This window comes from Sander lucioperca, chromosome 7, assembly GCF_008315115.2.
Source record: "Sander lucioperca isolate FBNREF2018 chromosome 7, SLUC_FBN_1.2, whole genome shotgun sequence".
Taxonomy (NCBI): Eukaryota; Metazoa; Chordata; class Actinopteri; order Perciformes; family Percidae; genus Sander; species Sander lucioperca.
The window spans coordinates 28,330,014-28,355,965 of record NC_050179.1 but is presented as its reverse complement, the minus strand read 5'-3'; the positions used below and the strand labels follow the sequence as shown (position 1 = coordinate 28,355,965).

Below are 25,952 nucleotides of genomic sequence, written 5' to 3'. Positions count from 1 at the left end.
GGGGTAGAGGGATGTCTTTATTTCTCCTTACACCCTTTGAGTATGTGTGCGATACAGTAGCTGGTAGTTCTTGCAAGTGTGTGAAAAATGTTACCTGGTCGTACTCCAGCGCTCCAGGGTAGAGGGGCCAGCCCAGAAAGAGCTCGGCTATCACACATCCCAGTGACCACATGTCTATGGCCTCGCAAAATGGTAGGCCCAAAATGATCTCTGGGGCCCTACAGAGAGAAAAGAGAGGCAGAATAAGTTACTCTGTCAGATCCCAGAGGACAACATGTCCATGGATTTATAAGAATGGCAAGTAGGGATGGGTATCGAGAACCGGTACTAAACTGGTACCGGTTCCAGACTGGTCAGTACCGTAGTATCAATAAGCTCCTGAACAAACAATCCTGCTATCAGTTTTTGTAACTCCGCCGGGCGCCCATCGTGTCTAAGCATCTGGGAATGATTTTTAAACTAAAATGTGTTAGGCTACGCAAGTAGCAAACTTCTTTGAGGAATAACTCAGTGCATATGTGTGTATAATGCAAGCAAGTGAGAGAGAAAAAGAGAGAGAGCGTGTGACGGTGAGTATAACAGCTGGAACACACCGGGCACGTAAGTATAGCAGCTATTTCGGCGCCCATGTTATCCATCTGTCCGTTCACACCAGGCACGTAGCGTCCGCACACACAGACACACACACATTACAATTACCACAGTTTTCCCCACTCATCCGGTCTCTTTCTATCAGAGAGCGCCTGGTGTGTTCCAGCTTTAAGGCCGCGTTCAGACTGCCTGTGTGTGTGTGTGTGTGTGTGTGTGTGTGTGTGTCCCGACTGGTAGTGACCCGGGTCGTGCAGAATTCACATACAACCCTTGTCCTACCCTGATCCAAATTACCTCGTGATCAGGGTCACGAAGCAGAGTAGATCGAGGAGGGTTAACCCATTCCAACAGTATAACGCCCTGCAGTGCCCTGCTATGCCAGGAACTACTGCGACCACTATTTCTAGTCACTGTTCCATTATCTTTATTGTGACTGTTATTGCCACTGTTCATCACACCCCCAACCGGCACCGTCAGACACCGCCTACCAAGAGCATGGGTCTGTCCGAGGTTTCTTCCTAAAAGGGAGTTTTTCCTTGCCACTGTCGCACTAAATGCTTGCTCTTGGGGGAATTACTGGAATTGTTGGGTCTTTGTAAATTATAGAGTGTGGTCTAGACCTACTCTATCTGTAAAGTGTCCTGAGATAACTCGTTATGATTTGATACTATAAATAAAATTGAATTTAATTGAATAACCCTGGTTGAGCCATTGGTGTGAAAGGGGTATCACGTAAGGTGGGTTGACCTTTAAGGTAGACCAGCTATTCTTATTTTAGTGACAAGTTGATCATCACAGTTTGCTAAGGACCATCTTAGTCCACCTTAAGCCTGACTTAAAGTGGAAATATTATGCTTTTCCGTATTTCTTGTCATATCTATCAAGTCATGATGTTTGAACGTAAAAAAGTACGGGCTTATCTGCTAATGTTAGCTACCGACCGTTACCTTGAAACCATCCAGCTAGACGGTACCGTAAGGTGATTTAACGTCACAGGTTATTTTACACACAGTTTAACAACAAAACAAAACGCTGAGTGAACATTACTAGCTACATTTTCCATGTTGGTTTTGAGCGGTATGCACCCCCACTAACCTGGAAAACGGTTTTAAAACAGTAACGTTAATACAGCGTGTCAGAGGAATACAGCGTCTCCTGCAGCGGGGAGTCAAAGGCAGAGGGAACGTCACCACAGCGTTCGCTAACGTTAGCTTCTTGTCTCATCTGGGGTCTGATAAACAGTAAATTCATCAAATCCAGTGCCCACGATGCTATTTTCCAATAAACTGCAGCTGTCATATTTCACGGAACCCGCGTGAGTGCGGATTTCATGTTGCGGCTTTCGTCGCTGTTTGTCACTTTGCCTAAGATTGAGTGACAAGTGTACTCGCCCCGTTGTTTATTTGGTTGCCATGACTTCGCGAGTGATTACGTCCTGTCACTGTTCCAGTTGCTCACCCTAAGGGGAGAGAGAGCGGATGACAGTTCGCTTGAGTTCAGTAGAGCACACGGCTCTGCAGTCGTGTAATTACGACTTTTCATAAACAGCTGAAGGAGCGACGGTGCGCGGTGTACATAGCGGAAACCCTGTTGTGCGTCTGCCCGATTTCTGATACCGTGTCGGCATAAATTTTACCGTGGCAGGCCGCCGTGGTAATATCAACTTAGAGGAAACACTGCAGCTATTCTTATTTTAGTGATAAGCTGTTCAGCTGAATTTAGTGTGAGCTGTTCTGACAACCACTACCTTATTTTGTATCGCTTATAGTTGTTAGCCCAGACATTTGTAGCAATTGCTCCTCCCTCATTATATATACAGGAAACAATTTAATTTATTGCTGCAAAAAAGTAGGAATAAAATAACTGTTGAATCTTTTCATATCTTTATTTTTTTAACCAAAATATAAAGTAGTAGTAGTAGTATCGATAAGTGTATTGATCGGTATTAATAAGCAGTATCGATACCAGTATCGATACTGGCATCGATAAAACCCTAACGATACCCATTCCTGGCAAGGCTAGCGGCTCCGCAGCTTTTGTTGGATGGGTTAAGCTCAAAAAGAGAGAACAGAAAATGTTTCGCAAAACCCTGTCAACCATATTAATTCAATATCAGGGGTGACTCTGGATCTAAAATATCTACTACGACTCCACATTGGGTTTTTTTTCTGCATAGAGAACTAATTTCCTTTTTTATTTACCAATTTTTGGTGAAAATATCTTTATGTAAAGGGAAACACAAAATTGAGGCGGCATGTAACAATAATAATGGAATATAATGCAGTGATGCTCTAAGGCATTCTTTCAAATAATATTGTTATCCATGCTAAGTCAACACGTATAGGCATGATTTACTCGCCCTTCCTCTTTTGTTTAAGGAAGTAACTTTAAATGGGCATGTGGCACCTATTCCCATTAATGATACAAAATTATACAACAAGTAGACTTGGTTACAAGGCAATCTGATTGATCATCGTTCTAGACATTTAGAACTCAAATCAGCATGACAGCACACCCAGACCCATTTGAGCAATCACTAAAAATATAACTCTGCTATGTCCATGTCAACATTCCAGAGTTGAATCAAAAACTGGGAGGAGAAGGAGGACAACCAAAACTAACTGAAAACACTTGATGACCAGGCATAAATCTCACCATTGTGTGGCTTATTGACTACACAAATGTTAACTTGATCACTTCCGATAACATGCAGCTCCCGGTTGCTTCCCCACGCTTTTCGGTGGAAAGCGCTTGCAGCGACACAAAGCTACATGTCTACGACTCAAAATAACTGGAGGCACATGCAATGAATATCAAATTAGTGGTGCGGAACACTTTAGGTAATCAAAAAAGTGGTAGGGACATATCCCTACTGTTCCAACGGGCTGGTGCACAGAGATCCAGAGAGTCAGTGGATATAAGAGCAGGTAGCACCGGATCATAAACGATGACACATCACCGACAACATAACAATAACATCCAAAACACATGATTTACTCTCAGTGGTTTCTGTGACATGAGAGTACGCAGATCTGTTTACAGTTGAAAGGTGCTCCTTAATGTGGCCGATGACATATTCGCGCACACACTGCTAAAAGAATGTGGCCAGGGGGCGGCCTCTAGCTCACCCAGTAAGAGTGTGCGCCCCATGTAGGCTGAGTCCTTTGCAGCTGCCCGGGTTCGAGTCCGACCTGCGGCCCTTTGCTGCGTGTCATCCCCCATCTCTCTCCCAGCTTTCCTGTCTATCCACTGTCACTATCAAATAAAAAGGGAAAAGCCCCCCCAAAAAAATAAAAAAAATATAAAAAATAAAAGAATGTGGCCACATGTGACCCAGACTACCTCCAAATGTGGTCTGAGTAATCAGATCTCAATGCGTCCTCAATGCAACCTGGATGCATTCACACCTGCACTAAGAGCTGTCCACTTGTGAACATATCACTCAGGATGGATATTAAAACCAGGTGAAAACAGGGTTATAAATTACTCCCATGGGTGTGGGTTTGGGAGAGGGGAGGCAGTCAACCTACTGTTCCGTTAGCTATGTGGAGATGCCAGAGAAGGAGGCTAACCCGACTAAACAGTCCAAAGGGCTGGACAGCCTGATTCTGGACAGTAAATCTGAGCTCACACCAGCTAACCCTAACTTCACAGCAGAGCATTTAAAAGCACTACATCAAATTCATCACTATCAAGTCTTAATCCAAGCAGCAGACCCATTTCAGGGTGGTACTCATCAACAATTATTCAGGGATCACAAAGTGAACGTTACACCAATGACGTACATGCAGTGTTACTGCAACAAAAAACTAAATCTCTTCCAACGAACAGACTTTGGTACTTACACAATTCAAATGGGACTAGTAATCTTGCAGCAGTAGTGTATGAAAACAATGGGCTATTAGCCTGGACACAGCAGCTGAGCAACAGTGCTGCAAATAGTAACCACTGCTGTGACGACCACAGGGGAAATGACTGTTGCCAAGCAACAACCGGACGCAAGATCATAATGTAACAGTATTACAGGGTGATAAATGGAGCCATTGCTCAACATTATGTGTGAATAACTGTGAGCATGTGTGTGTGTTTCTATGGCCCCATTTTCACCTGGTTTTAAAATCCGTCTTGAGTGATCTGATCACAAGTGGACAGCTCAGGTGGGAATGCACCCAGGACGCATTGAGAACGGATTAAGATTCAATCACTCAGACCCCACTGGGAGTTGGTTTAGGCCACATGTGACCACATTCTTTTAGCACTGTGTAAGCGTATGTGACCTAGGCCAAATTAAGGACCGCCTACTCAACTGTGAGCGGAACTACGTACTGAAACCACTGAGAATGAACTGTGTGTTTTGGATGTTATTCTCATACTGACGATGACACCCTGCACTGCTACTACTATTATTACTAGCCATACAGTACTTCTATTATCTTTACGGTTACTATAATTGCCACTGCTCATCATGTCATTCCATTTTACCCACTGCTATAATTATTATGAGTCATATATATATCTGCCCCCCCAAGTGGTCGAGGCAGAAGGCCACCCACCAAGACCCAGGGTCTGCCTGAGGTTTCTGCCTGCCTGTTAAAGAAAGTTTTCCCTTGCCGCTGTCGCACCAAATGCTTGCCCTTGGGGGGGGAATTGTTGGGTCTCTGTAAATTACTGTATAGTGTAGTCTAGACCTACTCTATTTGTAAAGTGTCTTGAGATAACTTATGTTGTGATTTGACATTATACATAAAATGTTATTGAATTTGGCTTGGAGACACATTCTACTGCCAGGTGGGAACATGCGTAGTGAGAGCTGTCCACTTGTGATCGGATCACATCAAGATCAGATTTTAATACTAGGTGGAAATGCGGCCTGTGTGTGCATGTATGCATGTGTGTAAATACATATATACATGCACATCAGGTCATGTCCATCACATTTACAGCACAGCCCCTTCTTTCTGCCTGTAATGGAGACTTGATAAATAGAACTGTAACTGTAGCTGGTTGGGAATAGGTGACCACTGTGTTGCATCGGTAAGAATGCAGTGGAATGCTCTGATGCTTTTCAATAGATTTATTGGCAGCCAAAATATGATTGTCTGTGTCTTTGTGAGTGTGTGTGCGGTTCTACAATAAACAAATAAAAAGGGAAATATCAGCATAAAAGTAAAAACGACAGTGCTGACAGGATGCAATTAGTAAGGCTAATAAATGGTAATTAGTATAACTTTCATATATCAAAATAACCAAATAATATACCAAATAACACACATCAGCTCCTTATTAAATTAAACAGGCTTCTTACTGCTGGGATCTCAGTAACAGCAACCCAAACATAATTTTCTGATACACAACCATTGTAAACACTGCAATAATAATTATACAGTGTCATGTGAGTACACACATGAGCACAATAGTAGTGTAACACTAATAATACTAAGCATTAGCATGCACTGCATTTCAACTGAGTATCCTAGAACAGACAACGTTCATGTAAACCTAAGGCACCGAAATACACATACGTAAATATTTACACCAGTGTACTCACATGTCTCTGAATGCACGCATGCACAGATGGCGACACAGACGACAACTATACACTTCAGAAATATCTATGATGTGCTTCTCCCGGCCACTCTCATTACTAACTTAAAAACGAAACTTATCTGCCAGCGCATACAGGTGTCTTCTCTGTGACCCCAAAACAAAAGGTGCTGATTAGCTGATCCCCGTTACCGTGAACATAAATAACAAGTCCTCCTTTACACTGCCCTCCTTGGCCTGAAGGAGAAAATTACACTTTGCTATTTCCTATTGCTCCTTCAAGAGGAAGTCCAGTTATGTAACCAAAAAGAGCCTTGAAGGAGACTGCCTCAAACATTTACAGAACAGTCCTGCAAAGTTGTGACTGAGAAACTGATTGTGGTGTTCCTAGTTTTAAGTGCTACGATAAACAAAGTGAAGACAAGGAGGTCGGACCACAAAAAAACTTTGTGTGGACATAAAGAATGGCCTTAAAAAGGACAAAGGGCAGTTTAAATACATTTAAACACTTTATCAAAGGAAAATAATATCAAGAAAATGATAATATGAATTCACACACACAATTCACAAAGAGCAAAAGAAAAAATAAACTGAATAGCATAGGTGGACAATCTACACACTGGCAATGCAAAATAATCATGAATCATAATCACGCTGCGCTATGGCGATCAGCTGAGAATCCCACCTACACTGAAGAGGTACGATCTGCAGTGCTAAACAAAATAGAGAAAAGCAGCTGGTACCAAAAGAGAGTTGAGTGGAGGCAAACCATTTTGTGGAAATGAGGCTCAAGTGTGTTAAACATGTAGAGACGTTACAGGACATGTGAACCCAGTAGGGCCGCACAATTAATCAAATATTAATTGCGATCACGATTTTAGCTTCCCACAATTAAATGAACATGATTAACTATCTATTGACATTTAAAATGTGTGCTCGGCTCATAGAAAACTCAGCTGGATATCAAATCAAGCGCTTCTTAAACTAACAGCATGACTCAGGAAGAACTCAGCATCAGTGCCACGCCAGCAGTGGCATCACTCACCATCGTTCACTTTTAAATCGCCTGATAACGACACCAGGCTGCTACAGTATAACAACACAGACCTGTGCTGCACACTTTACTCTGTCTCTGCACACATTAGACTGCTTGGTTATAACTGGACTCAGCCAGACGTTTCTCTGTTCTTGGCTGATAGAAGGCATAGCGCAGCAGTGTTTCAGTTAAAGTTTACACTCACTGTATAAATTAGTGGACGTTAAGATAGTGGCTAAATCATGACAGAACATTTCAGAATTTCAGCCTGCATGCACGTTTTATTTTTCAGTTTGACATTGTTGCAACAGAGTAGCTAATATTGGTAGTTATAGCAACTAGTTAGTGGGCTGACAAGTCACAGTAAAGACTGTCACACTAACCTGATTAGGGATTATGTTATTTTACAATATTATTATACAGTATTGAAGAAAAAAAAGAATATCCGAATCACAAAATAAAAAAAAAATGTTGTCCCTAAAATCAAATAATCATGGTAAATAAACGTGATCTCAATATTGCTCTAAATAAACATGATTATAATTTTGGCAATAAATCGATCAGCCATATAACCCACAGTTAATCTGCGGAAAAAACTAATCCATGATGATCATAAATGAAACACATCCCACTGCATTACTAATGGCGTGGGACAGCAGATCAAATTACACATGAGAACATGCATGTGGAGCAAAACAGAGCAATACAGATTGGAAGCAAAGATCGCCTGAAATAAACCAATAGAATACTAAACACAAGTGGCATGTGGTTACTTTCTATTACATTTTTTAAATGCTCGCACAAAGTCCTTTCTTGTTAAAGGACAGCAACACAATTAAAAGTCTCCATTGATGCACCTGCTCTTAAAGACTAATAAACTGATATTTTATTTTATTTTAGGATTTCGATGACTGAAAGCAGTCTATATAATAGTGTAATCCTTCTATGGGGGGCTTGACATTAACTTTTTGAGGCACTTGTCCTAGTACATTTACGTTTCACTTTTCCATGCACAAAAGTCACTTGTCCGGGTTTTTTGTGTTTTGCTAATGCAGAATTTGAACAAACCGTTGAAAGCATCCAAACATTATCAACATTAATAAAATTCAGTTGAAACACTTTCTACCCGGCTAAGGATGATTTACCAAGGGATCCTTTAAAAGGTGTATATTAGCCAGGGTTCGAAATATGATTTCATCTTTGTGGGAGTCTCTTTAAAAAAAAAAAAAAAAGTAGTCTATGAGCAGCAAATTTTGAGCATTAAACATTTCTTTTCCTGCGTTCTGGTGAATTTTTATGCACCTATTTACCTTTTTCTGAATCAATGTATGCTGGAAATATCTTTATGTAAAGGGAAACATATATTACAATCCAAATATAAAAACATAATGGAATATATTACAAAAGACTGTCATGCATTCTGTATTGCTATTTATTCTCCTGTAGATCGAATGTCCTAATAATATCTGAGTCAGCACATGTAGCCTCTAGAGGCATAATTTACTCCTCCCTCCTCTTTTGCGTCTTTTGTTGGGGAAGTAACCTCCTTAAATGTGCACATGACAATTATTCACCTCAATGATACATGAATTCATTTTAATGAATTAATAAACCCCTGAACTGTAATATTTCAGATGTTTGAGCAAGATTTCAGCTCATGTTCAAAACTTTGTGCACATTTAAAATAGATCTGTGTTCTCTGAGATTTGGAGGAGTCGTGATATTTTGAGAAAAATAAAGTTATAATAGGCTATTACAAGAATAAAGTCACAATATTTCTGAAAATAATCTACCTGCATCATAGTCTGCTGTGCATTACATGATTGCTCTGCTGATACGGTAGATCTCAGACCTCCTGACAGACTCGAGCCCTGTTTGGGTCTCTGGTCTCTGAATGAGAGAAAGTTTAGGGAAGTGGCTGTACGCTGTTCTACATTGGGGGTGGGAAACCGAAACTACTGCAGAAATACACAGAGCACAAACGGGACACATCTGTCGCAGCATGTCGACAGCAGAGCGCGTCCTTTATAACCTGAAGCTGCACAGACCACGAAAGGCGCGCTGCAGCAGCTCCCTGGTCTGTGCCGCTGCTCGTCTCTGTTTTTACAGCGAGAGTGCACACTAAGCGACGCAGAGGTCAGCTTCAGAGCTCTGTGTGTTTGTGAAAAGTGCTTTATTTGTGATTTAAATAATGGTGCTGATGATTTTTATAGACCCCCACAGGTGTATGATTTTACTGCTTTCATGGGAGCTCATCCTCTCTCTATGGGAGCTCAGCTCCCACTGGCTCCCACATAATTTGAACCCTGATATTAGCTGATATTTAACTACGTACATCTAACTGATGTTGACAAATACTGCTAATGCTTGCTAGGTACACAGCTGCTGACGCTAGCTAGCTAACGTCACTTACTTGTCAGCCAAGTTAGGTTGCCCCTGGCAGACGCTGCAGAACATTACTCCTTCTTCATAACGCACCCAGTCGAATTCATCTCTCCAGCTGTTCACAAATTTTCTTTCCCATTTTAACCCGTATGGTGCTGTTGTTGTAAGGTTAAATGTTCTTTGTGCTTTCCCTGGCACTTGGCTGGGCTGCGGAGCCTGAAGAAACATCACTCTCCACTCCAGTCTCCACCACTGTTTTTCTGAGGCAGGTAAAAATGTATGTTTAAACTGCGGGCGATTATTACTTGGACCGCCTTCTGATTGGCCAATCAAAGCATTCTGAGTTGGACGCTGTTTCGACGAATTGTGGGGAAAAAAATGTATTTGTTTCAAATCGGTAAAATAAAATCGGTAAAATAGACGTAATGAGTGGCACATAAGGTGAAGTAACATGGCATTTTATTTTGTTTGAGTTTTAACTTGTCCAGTGGGGCAAGTCAATTTCTCTTCTACTTGCCCTACAAAAAAATCCACTTGTCCCGGACAAGCGGACAAGCCTTAATGTCGAGCCCTGCTTCTATGCAAAAGACTGTTGTAAACCAGGAAAAATGGTTAGAGGACTTGGCCACAAGGCATAAGTAAAGGAGGCAAGAAAGCAACAAAAAAATGAATTGATCAATAAATTAATGAGTAAAGTAGAAGCCACAAGACCATAGTTAATTACCCAAAGAAAACTTCACCAGTTTATCTATGGCAATTTATGACAAATGTAAGTTTACCTTATATTAAAGGGGGAAAAAAACAGACCTAATACAAAATGTTTACACTATCTCGCTAAATTCCCCTAAAACTAAAATATTTGTTTACAAAATTAAATGATTGTTAAAAGGAAAGAACAGAGAGAGGGGGTTGGAAAACGGTGTTTCCTCATGGGAAACTGTTGCTCTGGACAATATCAGTTTCACTTTTTTTATACCCACTGGTTTATACCACAGAGAGAAGGACCAGGGCTATGTGTATAACATGTACTTTTGCAATGTGACTAGGTGCTAGTATAAAACAACACCTATGCAACAAAGAAATCACAGCTAGATGAAGGAAGCCTAGCACAACCTGCCCAAATCTGTAAGCATGCTACGATGATAGCAGTCTTTCCTTCCACCTGATCTGCTTAGCTGAATTATTCACATAGCCCAGTGCTCCATTTTCATTGTGGAAGCTGGTTTTACGTCACCAGCCCCCGCAGGACAGAACAGTCACCTCACCAGGCCCTGCTGTGTCATGCTACCATGGCAACAACACATTAGAGCATGACAAGCATTGAAGAGCTTCTGCGAGAGACTTATATCTACAGAGTTCTGCTTATAAAATTAACAAGGTCAAGTTTGTGTCCATTTAAGTACAAAACGTTATCCCGATGACTAAGCAAGACCTAGGCCAAAAAGTTGCACCCGTTTGCTGTAGGTGAATAAAAACACCCAGGTCCCATTATAGCAGAAGCCTAGTTTCTGATTGCATTGATGTGGACTAACAAGGTCCATTCAGGGCCAGGGACAAGGTTGATGGACAAAATGTGGAATGGATATTCATAAAAATCTATAGAAGAATACCATTTTGACAGGACAAATCCCGACTAACTTGAATAAGCATTCACTTGAGAACACTTTAAAAAAAATGCAAACACTACAATTACTGGACATGCTACCACCACAGGTATATAGCTACATCCGTACACAACCACAAATCCAAACCAAATTCTGTGTGAACTTGCTTGAAAATTAACCCTGATGCCAAAAACCTCTCTTTTAAATAAAAATGACAGCCTGAAATCTTGGCAGAAAAAGTGTAGTGTATAAAACGATGCATCACTTCTGTAAACCACCAACAAGATAAGGTGAGTTTTATTTGTAAGTAGGTTGATTGTTTTTAAAAATTCCACGTTTAGATGGACAACTCTGATACAGAAACTATTGAAACATCTGAGTGTGATATATGTACACCCTTTATTAGTATTCATAATCAAAACAACGCAAGTGACATATGTCCCATCAATGCAATATGCTAATGGTTAAAAGGTCCAATCTGCTAATTTTTTTAGCTTTAGGCAATTTTGCGTCTCTCATTTGATTTTCATTTAAAAATTTCATTTTATTCTACAAGATGCCAATGCTGTTAAACACACCTTTACCAGCATCAGAAAATACAACTTGAATTCTTATGTTGTCTAGTGTTGGTCTGTGCATTTAGAACATCCTCAATTTTACGATCTCTTGGGGTTTTCTTTAAAAACTGACTTTTGCATCAAAGCCACACTGCTGGCAATGATACTACCTATGGCTCTGGAAAGTCCAGGGAAAACCCCAGAGCTGTAAAAAAAAAAAAACACCTCCAATCGACTGTGGTGAGGCCAGCATTTCTAACAGCTTTACTATGGTAACAATACAGTCATTATGCAATATGAACACTGGAGATGAGGAGACACTGTGTCCTGCAAACCACTCTCCTGATAACCTGATGTACAAAATCTCACACACACACACACACACACACACACACACACACACACACACACACACACACACACACACACACACACACACACACACACACACACACACACACACACACACACACACACACACACACACACACACACACACACACACACACACACACACACACCGCACAAAATAAACTGCAAATGCACTACCAGCTGGCGTCAAGGCTAAACCGACTCACACACTCAAACATAGAGTGGAAGGGAAGTAGGATGGGAAGCAAATAAAGAGAAAAGGCAAAGTAATGGAAGTGCTGGTGTACTATTAAAACCCAAAAGTTACAGTGTCTGTATGTACTCTTAAAATAATATCACATTGCCAGACCTATCTCCACAGTGCTGTGGAGTATCACATTCATTCTGGGATTGGAGGAAAAAAATGATTGGGCTTGTTTGCATTTCTTAAAACAAATCACAATCGTCTTGGGCTGCGCAAAGCTCCGTACGCAGCGACGGTGGCTCTGCAAAATAGTCTCGGCAAGGAACTTGTTTTGGTAGAACGTTTGCACATAGGGAGGCAAGCTCTGGAGTTAAATTGGCTAATTCCCCGCAAAAGAAAACGAAGGCTAAAATATTTAATAAGGGATGTCGACAGTGTAATAAGAATTTTACTCAAAGAAAAGATAAACATAATTTAACCGTCAGTGCCCTAGAGGTGAAGCCTGCCTATGGTTTAGCTCTGGCAGAGCTCAATGGACTCCCACAGACGAGTTGCTAGCGTGGCTATGGCTCTTGCAGATATTTAACAAACCAATATCAAACGAAATGTTTCTGGTCTTCCATATACAATGGAGAATTGGCCAGCAGCAATTTTTTGTTTGTCTCTTTATCTTGCCCTGCAGCTACCCCCCTTGTCTGCAGGGTTTTCAAAAGGTCGTCCATTATCTCGACCAGAGGGGACGCAACCAAAACCATGGCATTTTCACACCATTTCACCGTGTAACGTTACCCTCGCGAGCTCACTTCAGACGCTAGGCCATGCTTGGAAAATATAACTTTTTCCATAACCAGTGGGCAAACATGCTAGCAGGTCCCTGTTAGTTATTGCCGTAAACATATTCTTTGTAAATCTTTACAATAATTCAACAAAAGAACCAAGCAGGCCTGCCTTATTTTCTTTAAAACTTGCCATTTTCAGCATGTAGCTTGCTAGCTCAGAGGTTATGGTTGTTGTTTCCCAAAGCAAACAGTTTGAGAATGGCAACACAAAAAGAGCGCAAGGGGTAACAAAAAGTAATCAAAAGAATAGATTTAAACTGTTGCACACTAATGGTGGCCAGAAAAAAATAAGGCCAGATGTTACACTACACAAGGTTTCAGGTCAATATAGCTTTGTGGCCCCAGCAGGTAAAGTTAACAATCTTGACTCACCAATTTTTCATCTTCAGAGAACATTTTTGATCACATCTGACTTTAGTTATTGTGTAGCATGTTAGGGTACATTGTGTAACCTACATACAAGTATCCAGCCTTGGTAGCTGTTGCATAGAGCACACATATGAGCACACCCAGACACACACAGGAATGTCGGAATGTTTTTTCCTGGATCTAAATCTGTTTTTTTAACATACCACATTCTTCCCTGGCCTTCTGTGTCCTGAGTGACCTCCCTAAAAGTCAGTGCCAGCCCATTTTAACTGCACTATGATCTAAGTGTTGCAGATGCCACTCAAAGACAAAACACACACAAGCACACATGAATGCACACTCATACACACTTAACCAGGTCAACTGCATAGCCCTTATGTTATGCAACAAATATAGCTCCACTCTCCTCCTCGTCTCTGAGAGGGGGGCCTAGAAAGTGGTTTGCTTTCGCAAAAATGGAGAAGGGTTAACGCTGGCATTTTGGTGCTCTGAGGCTCTTCATTTTACATTTGGTCTAAAGGAGTTTGCTTCAGGACAATAAGTCCACACTTTTGTGTCCTGATATACACCACTAGCAGAACTTACAGTTGAAACAACTGAGAAAATGTTGTGCTCCTTATAAAGCAATAAAATCAGGACTGCATAGAGTGTAATGATGTACAGTGCATTAGCTGCAGAAGTACCTAGTATCTTAACAGCATTTGTCATAAATTGCACAACAGCTGAAGAATTTGCAACAGTTTATCCAACGCGACCTACTTGCTTAAACTTGCTGGTAGCAGTGCAGGTGAATGATAGATGATAGATATTATTTTTCTTAGTTCTGATAGTAAGTTAATTAAAATCGCATTAATGTCGGCATAGGAAAAACCAATAACCCATCATTCCCTCAATCGTCAATATACGGTCTGATCGGCAATCGGCACAGGCCTATTGCTGATACCCAGTACTGATACCGATAACAATTACCTTGAAATCAAGCATTATTTACACTTAAATTAATCATGACTTTACAAGGTGTACCTGAATGCACCATGAAATCCTGATTGGTGCCCACACACTTTATCGTTCATTGTTTTGTTTCCAGTACATTTCCAGGATAAAGCCTGACATCCGGCGTGATGACCCTCACCTTCTGCTCTCTGTGTGCTGCCGTTCTCAAAACCCCTTCGCTTTGGGAAACAATAACAAACTTCGAGCTAGCAAGCCACATGCTGAAAATGGCAATTTCTGAAGAACATTTGGATCATGCAGTAATGCTGGCCTGCTTGGTTCTTTTGGTAAAGGATTGTATAGATTTACAAAGAATATGTTTACGGCATTTACTATCTAACTGGGACTTTTGGGACCGATTGGTAGGGATGTACTAAGTACCCGTGGCGATACACTGGTAAGAGCAAATTATGTTTAACCATGTATCCAGCTAATTTAAATAGCTCACGTTACTGTACTGTGTGAACAGTTAATTTAATATAGTATGTGGCGTTTTCTTCTTTTGCGAGGTGCAAATGTTCCACCAAAACAAATTCCTATTAGCAGTAGGTTAACGCTACCTGCTGCCAAGTTAAGTGCTAACTAGCGTCACATGCAGTGATGCATGAAGTGGTATCAGGTGCGGTTGTATCGGAGGAGTTTTATGAGTACAAGAACGAGTACATGAGCTTAGTATTGGAACTGATACCCAATAGTCAATAACAATTAGTTCTTGAAATTAGTGAATGATGAATTATACAGAGATTTCACTGAATGTGGAAGTCCGCACCTGTAGTATCTGGACTGCAGGTAAGTGGAGCAGACAGCCTTGGAGACATGGCTGGCTGAGCCAAAGTCAATGACTTTGACTCTGTAGGGCTGCCTGGAGGGGTCCACCAGCATGATGTTCTCTGGCTTCAGGTCAGCATGGATCAAACCCAGACACTTCAGCTTCTTTAAGGCCTTTGCCACCTGCAAAGATTTACATAAAACACGTATTATGAGTAAGTTTGGCACTTATGGCGATTATATCTGTGGTTGTCTGCAACTGATGTCACTTTACCTGCTGCAGAATGGGCCTGATGATTTTGAGTGGCAGGGGACTAAACTTGTTCTGTTTAAGGAAGTCATAGAGGTTTTGCTCCAGCATCTCAAACACCAAGCAGGTGTGGCTGCGGTGCTGAAAGCACTCCAGAGCACGCACCACATTGTGCTCATCTGCATTTTCGCTGCTCAACCGGGCTAGGATCTCCACCTGGGGGTTCAGGAAGAAGAAAGAAAATAACACAGGTTCAGTTCAGACCATCACAGCAAAACAAAAGCAAGAAGAGAATAATTCTTTAGGATCTAGAAAGATTAAACAGTCTCTGTTGTAATCAAAAATGGCAATAGCAGTGTTTCTCTTGTCATGTGCTGATGTGAAGCCCCAGATACAAGCAATTAGGCCACCAGATTTTTCAGTTAACCCATACTTTCAACTAAAGCACTGAGAACGATACATTTGTTTTACTCACACAACAAAAGCACACAGATTCTTAGGGCTGCACAATTAATTGAATATTATTTGCAATCACGATTTTGGCTTCCCACAATTAAATGAAAATGATCGACTGTAGGGGTGTAACGGTACGTGTATTCGTACCGGACCGTTTCGGTACAGGGCTTTCGGTACGGTGCACGTGTGCACCGAACGGCCGAACACAATCTTTTGTGTACGGAACATAGATCAATTTTCGTGTTTCCACACGAACATATTAAGTCTCCGCGTTCAGCGCAAATCCCACCCTGCAGCTGATTCTAAAGTTTTCATTGGTCATGTCAATATGTCAATCACTGTACAGATTGCCTACACCAAACACTGATCTCTAAACCTACCCGCCGTCACTGTAACCTAAACCAATGAAATCGACTGCAGGGCGGGATTTCCGCTGAAGTGGTTTGGGGAAAAAAATAAAAATCACACACCGCGTGCTGTACAACAACATACACGGCACGCTTTAGCCCAGCCTCTTGCTAGCTAGCGTCATGGCCAATGCAGACAAGCCCATAGACAGTACGGACAAGCCGGAGCATGAAGAGCCACCCATATCATTAAGGTCTCCTGTTTGGGAACACTTCGGTTTCCCAGTGAAATACGTCAACGGACAAAGACTAGTCGATAAGACGAAAGCAGTGTGCCGACGTTGCTAACGCACTTGAAAAGGCATCACGCGAGTGTGAACATCACTACTACAAGGAAAAAAACGACCGTAACTCAAACGCAGCTCCCGTTAGCATTTAAACAGACCTTTGCTGGTAATTCCGATCGGGCCAACGCAATAACGAAAGCAATTGGTGTTTTTATAGCAGCTGATCTACGACCATACTCGGTTGTTGACAAGCTGGGATTGATAATGTTGCACTGTAATCCATAGTTATTTATTTATATTTTTCATTATATTTTATTATGTGATATTGGTTTGAGACTGAGAGTATTTTATTTAGTGGAGAACTTTGCAGCAGTATTTTTGTTATTCTTTTTTTATTTTATATATATTTTATTAAAAAGTGTTTTAAAAAGTGTATTGTTAAAAAAAAGTTTATAGTAATAAACAACCTGCAGTTTAATGTTTGCATTTCTTTCCCTTACTGTACCGAAAATGAACCGAACCGTGACTTTAAAACTGAGGTACGTACCGAACCGTGATTTTTGCGTACCGTTACACCCCTAATCGACTGTGATATTGACATTTAAAATGCATGCTTCGCTCATAAAAAACTCAGCTGTATATCAAATCAAGCGCTTCCTAAACTAACATTATGGCTCGGGAAGGACTCAGCCAGCGCTGTGCCAGCAGTGGCTTTAGGCACAGTCTTTCACTGTTAAATTAAACATTTAATACAGCCGGATACACTGACGCCTGATACACTACAGTCTAACTGACTGTAAACAGTAAATGACAGTAAAGACTTACACAAAGCTGAAATTGAAACACTGCGCTGCAACATGTGTCTTTCGATTTAATTAAAGGCATTCATTTTTAAGGATTCTGTTACTCTACAGTATTGAAGAAAAAAAATCTAATATCTACCAAATGAATGAATACCCGAATAGTCCAGACTTACTTATTTTGATGCAAAGATTTGTACATTACCAGGAACGTAGCACAACATGGAAGTGAAAGTAGTGCTCTGTATTGTTTTGTGTGAAAGTGCAATAAAAAAAAATATATATATGTCCGTAAAATCAATGAATAATTGTTGTCAATAATCGTGATTTCAATATTGATAAAAATAATTGGGATTATCATTTTGGCCATAATCATGCAGCCCTACAGATTCTTACCTCAATCTGTCCCTGACGTGCATAGGATGGGTGGTTCTTCAGTATTTTGACAGCCACCACTTCATTCGTTCCCCTCTTCCAGCACTTCACCACCTGACCAAAGGTGCCACGACCCAGAAACTCCAAGACCTCATAGCTGTTCTTCAAGGAACACAGAACCTCGTGCTGGACTAACTGATAGTCACCATCTGCTGATCCAGTTCTGGTCACCGTAGCTCCTGCCACTGCCTCAGTACTGCCATTAGGCCTGATTTCGGTCCCATCCAGCCTAATTCCCATGTCGTTCACTGCCTCAACCTTGCTGTGTTGAGTGGGCAGTGTCCCTCCTCTCCCTACTCGGACAGTGTCTGCATTGTTCCCGGTGCTGATTTGCAACATGGCCACAGGGGGAGGAAGTGAAGGTAGGGCAGATACCTCCTCCACTATCTGCATGGTTCCGACGCAGTTGTTCTCCTGTGGCTGTTCTCCACCTTCACCTGCCTTCTGTTCACATCTCTGGGTGGCACCTGTGTCTATAAGGCAGATGTATCCTCCTCTTGCTTGTCCTCTTCGGTTTCTGCCTTCTTCGTCCTCTGCTCTGATGCAGGCCCTGCTCAGTAGCCCGCAGTCCAAGCCTCCTCTTGATGGAGTTCCACCACTGTCTCTACGAAGCCTTACTTGTTGTGGGCCTCTGGTCTGGCAAAGAGACTCCTGGATCCTAGCTGATCCTTCTCCTTGTCTCTGTAATTCTGCAGTCTGCAATGTCAACTCCTCCCTCTCTCCAAGCTGTAGTTCCCTGTGCAGTTTTCCTGAATCAGCACCGGTTGAGGATGGGATAACGTTGTTAGGATAGGCGATGCCGTAGTTGACTCCAATCACATAGGTCTTGGATGTGGGTCGGTGCTGAAAGGCTCTGCTGGTGTTCTTACTGTGGTAAGCTTCGTCTTTATGTCTGCTGTTACCACTGCTGCTGGTTCCTAAGGCACTTGTTTGAGCTGAGTGCAGGTGTGATGGGTAGACCAAGACTTGTGAGGCCATACCTTAAGAACAAAGATAAATAAAACACAAGCTACATGTATCAATAGTCAAGGGTGAAGCAAAGTTGACACAATTTGGTTTTTAGGCCTAAAAGGAACACGCCGACTTATTGGGACTTTAGCTTATTCACCGTATCCCCCAGAGTTAGATAAGTCCATACATACCCTTCTCATCTCTGTGCGTGTTGTAACTCTGTCCGACGGTTCCACCGGTAGCTTTCCAACTAGCCTACTGCTCCGAATAAGTGACAACATAACGCCAACATGTGCCTTTACATTTACGTGTTGTGATTTGTAGTCACAGCATGTACAAATAACAAGGTCACATGAGACACAGCCATCTTCTAACCATATATAAACTGGGAACTGTATTCTCAGAAAGGCGAAGCATTGCTGATCTGCTCGGGGCTTCTCAGGTGCTGCAAAGCATATCACTCCGCCCAAGTAGCAGAAGTAGCACTGCTTCGCCTTTCTGAGAATATAGTTCCCAGTTTATATACGGTTAGAAGATGGCTGTGTCTCATGTGACCTTGTTATTTGTACACGCTGTGACTATACAAATTACAACATGTAAATAGGAACATGTTGGCGTTATTTTGTCACTTATTCGGAGCAGTAGGCTAGTTGGAACCGATTACCTTCAGGATCCGTGCTAGGCTAAGCTACCGGTGGAACCGTCGGACAGAGTTACAACTCGCACAGAGATGAAAAGGGTATGTATGGACTTATCTAACTCTGGGGGTTACGGTGAATAAGCTAAAGTCCCAATAAGTCGGCGTGTTCCTTTAATGCAACTCTAGTCTCTGTGTGCACTGCAGTCTCCATGTTGTAACACCCTTCACTTTACCGAGTATTAATAGATGAAGCCACCGTGTCTTAAGAAGCGTGTTGTTTAATTGTTCACCGTTAACTCACTTTACATCGTCTTTGCTATCTCTTTTTCCTCTCGCTTTTCCCTCACACAGCCGCTACGCTAAGTCCGACACCGCTCACCAGCGGTCGCTCTCCTCTCCTGACTCACCAATCACACACTGACGTCATTGCACCTGCTGTTATAGCTCTCACTAATGCCTGATTTATGGCTCTGCGTCAAATTGCACAGTTTGTTTGTTTTTCTTGTTATGCTCGTTTGTTGAGAAATACACATTTCAAAATGTTAGTATTTTGTGCATTTTCCTTGATAATCAAGCAGTAGACTCATGCTTCCATTGTATCGCAATCGCACTATTGTAAATCGCAATATGACTTTTTCTTCAAATCGTGAAGCCCTAGTTGTATTCACCTGACACGCTGTGTTTACTTAATGTTTAGTGGTTAGTGGTGATGCATATTGCTCAAAACCAAGATTAAAAAAACATTGTAATGTTCCCTCAGCATTTTGTTTTGTTGCTAAACTGTATGTAAAATTAGCAGAGACATTAAATTACCCTTTTCACGTCTCATTATACTAAAGTACCGTCTATGTGCTAAATTTTTCCTTAGCAGTGGTTAGTCGGCAAATAAGCAGACTTTCGAGAATGTTATTGTTCAGACTTTGGCACACTGTTTCAGCATAATCTGTTCACACACTGTTGTCACATCGTAGGAAAGCACATTGCTATTGCCAGATGAGTGACAACTTTGTTTGGCTTATTTTCTGTAACTAGTGTCGCATGAAAGCACGGCGGGTAGAATTAGCAAGCTAGCTAACTAGCCAGTCGTTTGCAGCGGGCTGCTTGGTTCCTCCGCTTCCCCATCGCAGGGAGACTTCTTTGCAGAGAAAACGGATGACATCCCGGGAGATGGACAATCGGGTGTCGGCTGTCATCCCAACAGGGAGGGAAACAAGATCTGTACTGCTGCTGGCTGATTCGGTCAAACGCTGTTTTGTTGTATGTATCATGGCAACGGTTTGTATATCCGGTTTCCTTTTTGAATGACAAATAGATTTCCTCTCACGCAGGTACAAAACATACATGGTAGTTCTCCGTTGACTGTAGTCTTTGCAGTGTTTTCAAGTGCAACTTTTCGGCCAAGCCATGTGTAAACGTGAGCTGACGCCAGAGTTGGGCTTCGTCGCCACTAGTTCTTTGCTGTCTGCTTGGTGTGTCAGCACATTTCTGGATTAGGGTTTTGTTACGTGATTATTAAACATGCTGAGATAGCCTACACCAACTTGTAAATATTAAAGTAAGACACTGTTCAAATTCACTGTACAAAAACTCCATTAATCAAGTGAACTTGTTAAGTGCAAAGTAGCACAATCGCTATTACCTTTTTCCTGAGCAAGATTATGGTCTAAATAAAGCAATCATAAAAGCAGCTAAAGTGAATACACACCTAAGCCATCATGTCACCATTACTGGAAAGGGGAACTGGCCTACTGTAAAGGGAGATGGGGGAAGCCCGTTGCATCGCTGGCCTGTCCCTGCAATCTACACTAGAGGGTCAGTTTCACACAAAGTAGAACCGCAAAGTAAGCAGTACCCGAGGGGGAAATGATACATCATGAAGCATGATGGGTGTTCTGTAACTCAGTGACATTTTACAAATACACATATGAACTGAAATGACCCATATCTGACATCCGGGTTTACGCTGACTCTACAACAACACACGTGCATACATCAATATCGTTCAGATGTCTTACAAACACAGTCAAATCATTATCTGCAATGGACAAATGAAAGGAGAATTACCCCTTTATTTAGCCATTGCAGTGGGGCACTGCAACTAAATTGTAGTGACCAAAAAAGTCAGATCTGTGAATTTAAATAAAAATGCCTTTGGCAAATATCTGAAGTATGATGCATTTAATACCATATGTGCTATAAATGTTGCCCACACCTGAGCTAAAAAATAAAATAACAACCCTGTGTTTTTTCAACAGCTAACACAGTGCCACACATGCCAGTCATGTATGTGGCTATAGAAATAAGTTTATATTATCCATCTTATAATACTAAATGGAGTATATCAGGCCTCTACCTCACCCAGTAGAGTGTGCACCCCATGTAGTCCTTTGCAGTGGCCGGGTTCGAATTCAACCTGCGGCACTTTGCTGCGTGTCATCCCCTCTCTTTCTCTCCCCTCTTCCTGTCTATCCACTGTCACTATCGAATAAAGGGAAATGCCCCAAAAAAGAATGGAGTATATCATAGGTAAGGTGTCACACATGAGAGTATATCAAATGTTCAACAATTAGCACAGTATCTTTCAATTTCAAAAGTATTTTCAAGGAACATTCCTCTCCTTGCAGCAAGTCATAACACCATTATAATAGGCAGAAAACATGCAGAGGCCAAGTCTGTCAACCACACTTCCTGAATATTTCTGACTGGGCTTACATTCTCAGGTGATTCCAGTTTTAAGGCTACATCTCACACACACACACACACACACACACACACTTTGTTTTACAAGACAGGCCTGCTGAAAGCCAGTGGCCTTCCTAACTACTAAAGGCGTCACACACAGGCTCAAACAGGCTGAGGGGTGTGCCTTAACGTTAGCATGAACATACAACACACCTCTTTCTCATGACTGGTGAGTTTTACCTAATATACTGCTGTGTTGACAGAGATCAACAACCACTGTTGTGATCCAACTTTTCTTTTAACCAGGGAAAAACTCTGAAAAAACTATGAGATAGCATATGGACTTCACTCAAGTTAGAACAATATAATCGGTACTTAGAGTGTAAACCTTAGCTGACTACTATTGTACTTACTGGTGAATAAATATAAGGAGGTTTTCTATAAAGTTTTCCAGAAAGATAGCAATGCCATTTGCCATTACCAAGTAGAGATCAGTGTTTAATTGGTAGAAAAACACTTTCTTCATTCACCACCCACAGCTGCAAAAACTGATAACTTGCTGACAAACTGACAAAAGTCACAGGCAATTAGGTAACAGAACCACCACTATATAACTGGTGTGGTGCAAATATTTTACCCTGCCTATGCTTGACAAGGTGGCATACCCATCAGTCATTGAGGGATACTGGCATAGACACAGCTGTGATACCTCCTGCTCTATCCTCTCCCTGCCAACCTAGGTAGCCTGATATCCCACAGAGCGACATGATCCAAGCCTGAAATGGAGAGCCATGACACAAGTGCGTTCCTGCGTGTGTGCGCGCCTGCGTGTGTGTTCGTGTGTGTGGTGTTTTTCACAGTTGGAAAAATAATGCCAGCTGTATACGAAATTTGTTACTGATCAATCTAGGAGACGGTTGACATATGGGAGGGGGGGGGTGTGTGTGTGTGTGTGTGTGTGTGTTTGGGGGAAGGGCAACACCAGCCAGCCTAGACACCTGTTGAAACTTATATTGTAAGTGGCAGGCAGCTAAATAATGTGTTATGCTATGTGGGATAGGTGATATAACTAACTTAAATGCAGCTTTAATAACCAAACGGACCTATTTATAACGTTACTGTAAGGCAAGTGTTGCGAATTATTTATAACATTAACGTTACCTAATACACCAAGTCTATTTCCGTATCTTTTCAAGGTAACGTTAACAGTAATGTCTCACAAAATACATAGCTAAAGTTACTCGAAATCAATACTAAAACAAGTGCATTCTCTTAATTGACCCCTGAATAACTAACTACTATTCTTCGTTAGCTCCAACTATTTAGCTTTCGCTGCTTGTATGCCAAGGACAACAAACTGAAGTTGGCTAGCTTAACGTTACCAGTTAGCAAACACGCTAGCTATGAGCGAAGTGTTTTCAATGTTAAAATTATAAAATAGACAAACATAACAGTGAAACTGAAAACATATATGGCAACCAGTTTAGTCAGATAAGTTGACATACCTTCAGTAAGACCTATAAATCGTATCACCCAGAGCGTCAAGGGACATGCTAGCAACAAGGACCAGCACCACAGTCAAATGCTGCAACGATGCTGCTGCTGCCATCTTGTTCAACGACGAGGAGAGACCGAGCGACTTTTCACACATTTGAACCTTCTAATAACGCAAATAACTAGCTATTACGGAAGCCAGCTATGTCCCATGGTTTCGACAGCCGTATTAGGTTTTGCCAATGTTGCTCTTGCCTCTATTCAGGACAAGCAATGTGTGTTTCTAAACTTTTGCATGTTAATACGCCGCGTCCCCGACAGAGATAGCTGCTGCCTGCTAGCTGTTGCTTCGGTTCGGTAGCAGCTTGTTGCTTCTCCGCATGTGTGGAATGCTGGGGGGTAGAGAGAGAGAGAGAGAGAGAGAGAGACACACAGACAATATACTGTATATAATTAATATAAATCAATTATTTAGTGTATAAAATATATATTAATCAATCTTAATGTTGTGTTAATGTTACCGTTTATTGTGTGCTTTCCGAATATTTGGACAAATTGTATGATGCTTTGGCAATATTGTTATTGGAACTTTCATGCCAAAAAAGCTATTTGAATTTGAGAGCTAATCTATATATAAATGACAACTGAGTAAAAACATTGCATTTCCTAGAATTAATAGTCATATGTGTTTATTTAATCACAAACTATATTTTATGATTAATATTATTTTACTGAGCTCCTTTAAAATCTGCCTACATATATCCAATTTACTTTATATCATCCTGTCATACACATTGGGCAAAGTGGGCTACTGTCCTGCATCTCAGGCTAATGTCAGCTGGCTTTGATTATTGCAAATTCATAAGGGAATTTGCATGAAAGACAGTATCAACCAAGAGGGTCCTGCATTATTACCTAATGTTGTGGCTGTGTCTTTAAGAGGGGTAGTTTTTTAGGTTTATATTATGTGTGTTGTGTTGTTGACGTTACTTAATGGGAAGGCAAGAGGGTACATAGAATGTTGGGTGAGGGTCAATAGGAGCCCATCAGCAATCTTATCTAGAAAGACACATTTGGTCGATATAGTCCTGCCAATTACCCTTGAAACAGGCAGTGGCCTTAGAACTGCAGTTGATATCTGGGTCTTGCCATGCTGCCTTCTTACTTGGTCAAATGCAGGGAAGGCCTTTCCCCAATAGCCTCTTTCTGACCAAGTAGTTACAGGAACGTAGTTATAGGAACAGTCCACTTCTAAACAGTTCTACTAACTACTCTCTCCCAAAATAGGTTTTTCCATTTGCATTCACACTGGCCAAGTGGCCATAGGAACTGACCTTTTGTTATTATAATCACAGCCATCTAACCACCTCTATAGCCGCTTTCCGACCGGAGGGATTTTTGCAGTTCCTAGAACATAAAATTCCTAGAACCCTTTTTTTCTCATGTTCCGACTGGAGCAATTTGGGGATTTTTAAGTTCCTCTGGCCGCAGTTCCTGTAACTCTTTCAGCTCCTACTTCAGGGCAGGGTCTTTTCGCTCTTCCCTTTTCAGCATAGGAACCTAGGTCAACGAGGGTCGGGTTTCCGGTACAGACAGACCAACAACGGGACAATTTTAACAATTTTCGCCATCTTATTCATCACTAAATTCACTTCTGACGTTTTAGGTGAGAAATTAAATGTTTGCTTCAAAGTTTTCAAGTTGAGAAGCTTCATGAAGTGAGGCGACAGCCAGCAGGCGTGTGCCAGGGGCACTAGCTCGTCGCTCAGCCAGACATGCTCAGAGACCCCGCTGTAAGCTGGAGGTCTCTCAGACCAGTCTCGTAAATAAGAGGCTTTTATTTTGTTTGTTTAAATATCACAACACATGTCCATCATAAGATTAACGGGAACCTGTGGTTAACTGTCTTTTCGGAGTTAAACTCCACCTCGCTGGCCGGCCGTCACACACACACACACACACACACACACACACACACACGCACAGTCACACATCCACAGCGCAGCAGGCAGAGGCGGGGGAGAGAGAGATACCCGTTTCTCTTTGGGAGACTTAGTTTAAATTATGACACATATACTATATACATTAGATTTAGTATTTAGGTCATATTTTTTTTGGTGTATTTGTTTTCTGATTTTAACGCTATAAAGACGTGCTTGCGTCACTCCCTTACCCCTCCTATAGTCCCTATGGCCACTTGGCCAGTGCGAATGCAAATGGAAAAAACGGTTTTGGGGGAAGAGTCAGTGCTCGAATTACGAGGGAGCCGAGCTCCCATAGAGTGAGGACTGGCTCCCATTAAAGCAACAAAGTAAAAAATCTGAGGGGGTCTCTCATATCTGAAGGTGTCTGCCATATGTGGCATTGT

General features: G+C 41.6%; 1 protein-coding gene across 2 annotated transcripts in view; it reads right to left on the bottom strand.

Moving 5' to 3' along the window:
• The window catches only part of LOC116057591 (homeodomain-interacting protein kinase 3-like), a 56,193-nt gene extending 32,229 nt beyond the window's left edge, over window positions 1–23,964 (bottom strand). For both annotated transcript variants that reach the window (XM_031310130.2, XM_036002699.1), the window contains exons 1-5: window positions 23,596–23,964; window positions 17,779–18,797; window positions 15,517–15,708; window positions 15,244–15,425; window positions 95–218 (exon numbers count right to left, since the gene is read on the bottom strand). In XM_031310130.2, the coding sequence (XP_031165990.2) occupies window positions 95–218; window positions 15,244–15,425; window positions 15,517–15,708; window positions 17,779–18,795 (1,515 nt within the window). In that variant the 5' untranslated portion in view covers window positions 18,796–18,797; window positions 23,596–23,964. The remainder of the gene's footprint in view (window positions 1–94; window positions 219–15,243; window positions 15,426–15,516; window positions 15,709–17,778; window positions 18,798–23,595) is intronic.
• Between the last annotated feature and the right edge of the window lie 1,988 nt (window positions 23,965–25,952).